The 2,834-nt window shown below is 40.2% G+C and overlaps 1 protein-coding gene across 1 annotated transcript in view; it reads left to right on the plus strand.

Moving 5' to 3' along the window:
* FANCM (FA complementation group M) overlaps positions 1–1,449 on the plus strand; it is a gene marked incomplete at both ends in the record, with an annotated part of 11,703 nt that extends 10,254 nt beyond the window's left edge. Inside the window, one exon of the mRNA XM_029085618.1 lies at positions 1,215–1,449. Coding sequence (XP_028941451.1) covers positions 1,215–1,449 — 235 coding nt within the window. The remainder of the gene's footprint in view (positions 1–1,214) is intronic.
* Positions 1,450–2,834: the final 1,385 nt, after the last annotated feature.

A 2,834-nucleotide genomic window follows, 5' to 3' on the forward strand; every position in this document is an offset into this window, starting at 1 on the left:
TCAGCAGGGGAACCAGTTCTTTTCTGTAGTTTCTCCATCTCTGTCTTGGTTTCTCTGTTCCACAATAAAGATGGAGTGTCACTAAAAGGACTCGGAGCATACATGGCATTAACTAGTAATTTTATGCATTTATTTGCTTGACCTTCTTTCTTTGTTTCTGATTTAATCTAATGTACTATATCTTGTAGGGGGCCTACAAGAAAGCTGGGGAAAGACTTTTCATAAGGGCAATTAATGACAAAACAAGGGGAAATGGGTTTAAGCTGAAAGAGGGGAGGTTTAGATGAGATATTAGGAAGAAGTTCTTCACTGTGAGGGTGGTCAGACACTGGCCCAGGTTGGCCAGAGAAGCTGTGGCTGCTCCTCCCTGGAAGTGTTGAAGGCCAGGCTGGATGAGGCTTTGAGCAACCTGGTCTAGTGGAAGGTGTCCCTGCTGCTGGCAGGGGGGTTGGAACTGGATGAGCTTTAAGGTCCCTTCCAATCCAAACCATTCTATGATTCTATCCCTATATCTCTTGCAGATTGTAAATTCCCCCAGGCAAGGGCAGTGTTTCTTTTTCTTTCCAGTGCTGTGCCTGCTTCTGGTCTTTTTACAGAACGTAAAAAGCTGTACGTTGTTTCATACTTCATCTTGCTTGCAGTGTAAAGAGCAGTCACTGTTCTTTGGTATGTCCTTGCTTTTTGTTACGTTTGCTCGGGATGTTTTGCCTACCTAGGCACAAAACCCTGATAATTCAAATTTAATTTGATTTTATTTTAGTAAGGAAGCTCTTTAAAAAAGAAAATAAAAAAGATAACTTAGTAGCTATGTTTTGATGTATTCTTTATCAGATTTTCAATACAACCTTATTGCTTTAATGTTTTCATCTATGTCCTTCTGTTCCTTTCCTCTCTCTTCTTCGGTTACCATAATGTGGAGTCACACTGCATGTCTGGAACTTGCAGTTCAAGAACTTGAACAAACAGTTATGTTGAGCCAGCTGACAATATTCACAGAAGAGGGTGTATGGTTGGCTCTCAGGGCCTTGTATCATATTTTGTTTTAGCTGTGTTTGGGGAAGAAAAGAAAAAACAAAAAACAAAACCAAAGAACCATCTTGATGACGGAACATAAAATAATAAGAAACCCCCCCCAGGCACTCAGGTGTTCTTTTATTTTTGATCAAATCATGTAAAAAACTAATCCAACAACATATTATTTATCTCTTTTGCAGACTTACAATCAAAGCCAGTCTAACAAAAGGAGCATCCACCGAGCTATTTCAGGAAACAAAACGCTTCATTTCTACCAGCACAGCCCACGTATGATTCCAGAAGGCATAAATCCAAAATTGCATAAAATGTTCATTACTGCTGAAAAATATGAACCAAGCAATTCAAGAATGCTTTCCAAAGAGAGAAGATCTAGTTCCCTCCAGCATAAATCTGCTCTCTTTTCCTGTGTCACCGGTAAGAGGATTATGGTGTTTTTCTAAGCACCGCGTAAGCTGCTATCTCATGTTGTTGTACTACAGCACATCAGAGTCTGCTCACGTGAGTTTTGGGTCTCTGGTGAAAGTGTAATTTCTGTCAGCTGTGATACTGTGCTGACTGCTGCTTTGATTCCTTATCCTTTTCCTTTAACATCCTTCAGTCACAGTTCTGTGCTTAAATATCCGTATTTCAAGTCAGACATTTGTTTCATCTTTCTCCGTAGAGCTTCTTGTGGAGTCAGTGACTGAAGGTCAGAAACTCCAGCTGTAAACGGGGGAGGCAAATGTTAATGGTGTCTTCTGAAGACTTCTGATATACCTGTGTCTGGTGGCATAGTTGTCACTTAAATATTTAGTGACAAGTCTACACCAAATCTGGTTTTGGGCTTTACCAGTTTGGCTTAATGTTTTTATTAATACTAGAGATGTATGTCTTTTACCTTTGTAAATGACAATAAAGCAGAAATGCTTGAAAGTGAAAGGATTTTGAGGGAAGAAAAAGGAGAAATCAGAGGCAGAATATTTATGAATTGCTCACACCCTTGGAGGAAAATGAATCTCAAAAGGGAAATGGCTCTTTAGCTGATGCAGTTATGTGGCACTGAAATGCTCAGTAAACTGAACTAAATTATAAGATAGGAAGAAAGAGCCAAGCTTTGTAAATACCTCAGAATTGTTGTGCTCGATCTCTTAGGTTAAGTTTTGTAACAACCAATAGCAACTTCTTGAAAGAAGAAACTCCTAAGACAACTTGGGAAGCTGCATATTTCAGAATCTGGGTAGTTAGACTTTAGAGTTAGTGGTTTTCATGTGCTTCTGATCACAAAAATTCTTCCTATCAAAATCTACATCTGATCTCTTTCCAAACATCATTGAGCACAAACAAAAAGCTAAACACAGAAAGGGGAAGCAAGCTCCAGAATCACACAGAAAAAAATCAGCTTCCCCTTTGGCCTGCAGAGCAGTTCAGGCTGTGTCCCATTTTCCAGGCTAGAAATGTAATGGAGAAGAGTTAGTATCAATAAATCAATCTGTACGTGCCGTCCTCAGCCCTGACTCCCTGTGTGTGTGCATGTGCTGCAGACACAGCTGTGGCACCCTTGTGATGACATTCCTGATCATGATGTTTCCCCTTATGCCTCTGGAGCCTTCATGCTTGGCTGGGGTTTGTGCACAACCCAGATGGCAGCCAGGAAGGAAAACCAAGGGTGGAATAAACAGACACAACTTGCAAGAAGATAAGGAGAGCAAAACATGGAATTAAAATAATCATTTTGGAAGGTTTGTACGTCTGTCCTAGAAAACAGAAATGAGAGGCAGTAAGTGTACAAAGAAGATAATATGCTGAACATGGTTCCTGCT

This window comes from Antrostomus carolinensis, unplaced genomic scaffold (assembly GCF_000700745.2).
Source record: "Antrostomus carolinensis isolate BGI_N321 unplaced genomic scaffold, ASM70074v2 scaffold736, whole genome shotgun sequence".
Lineage (NCBI taxonomy): Eukaryota > Metazoa > Chordata > Aves > Caprimulgiformes > Caprimulgidae > Antrostomus > Antrostomus carolinensis.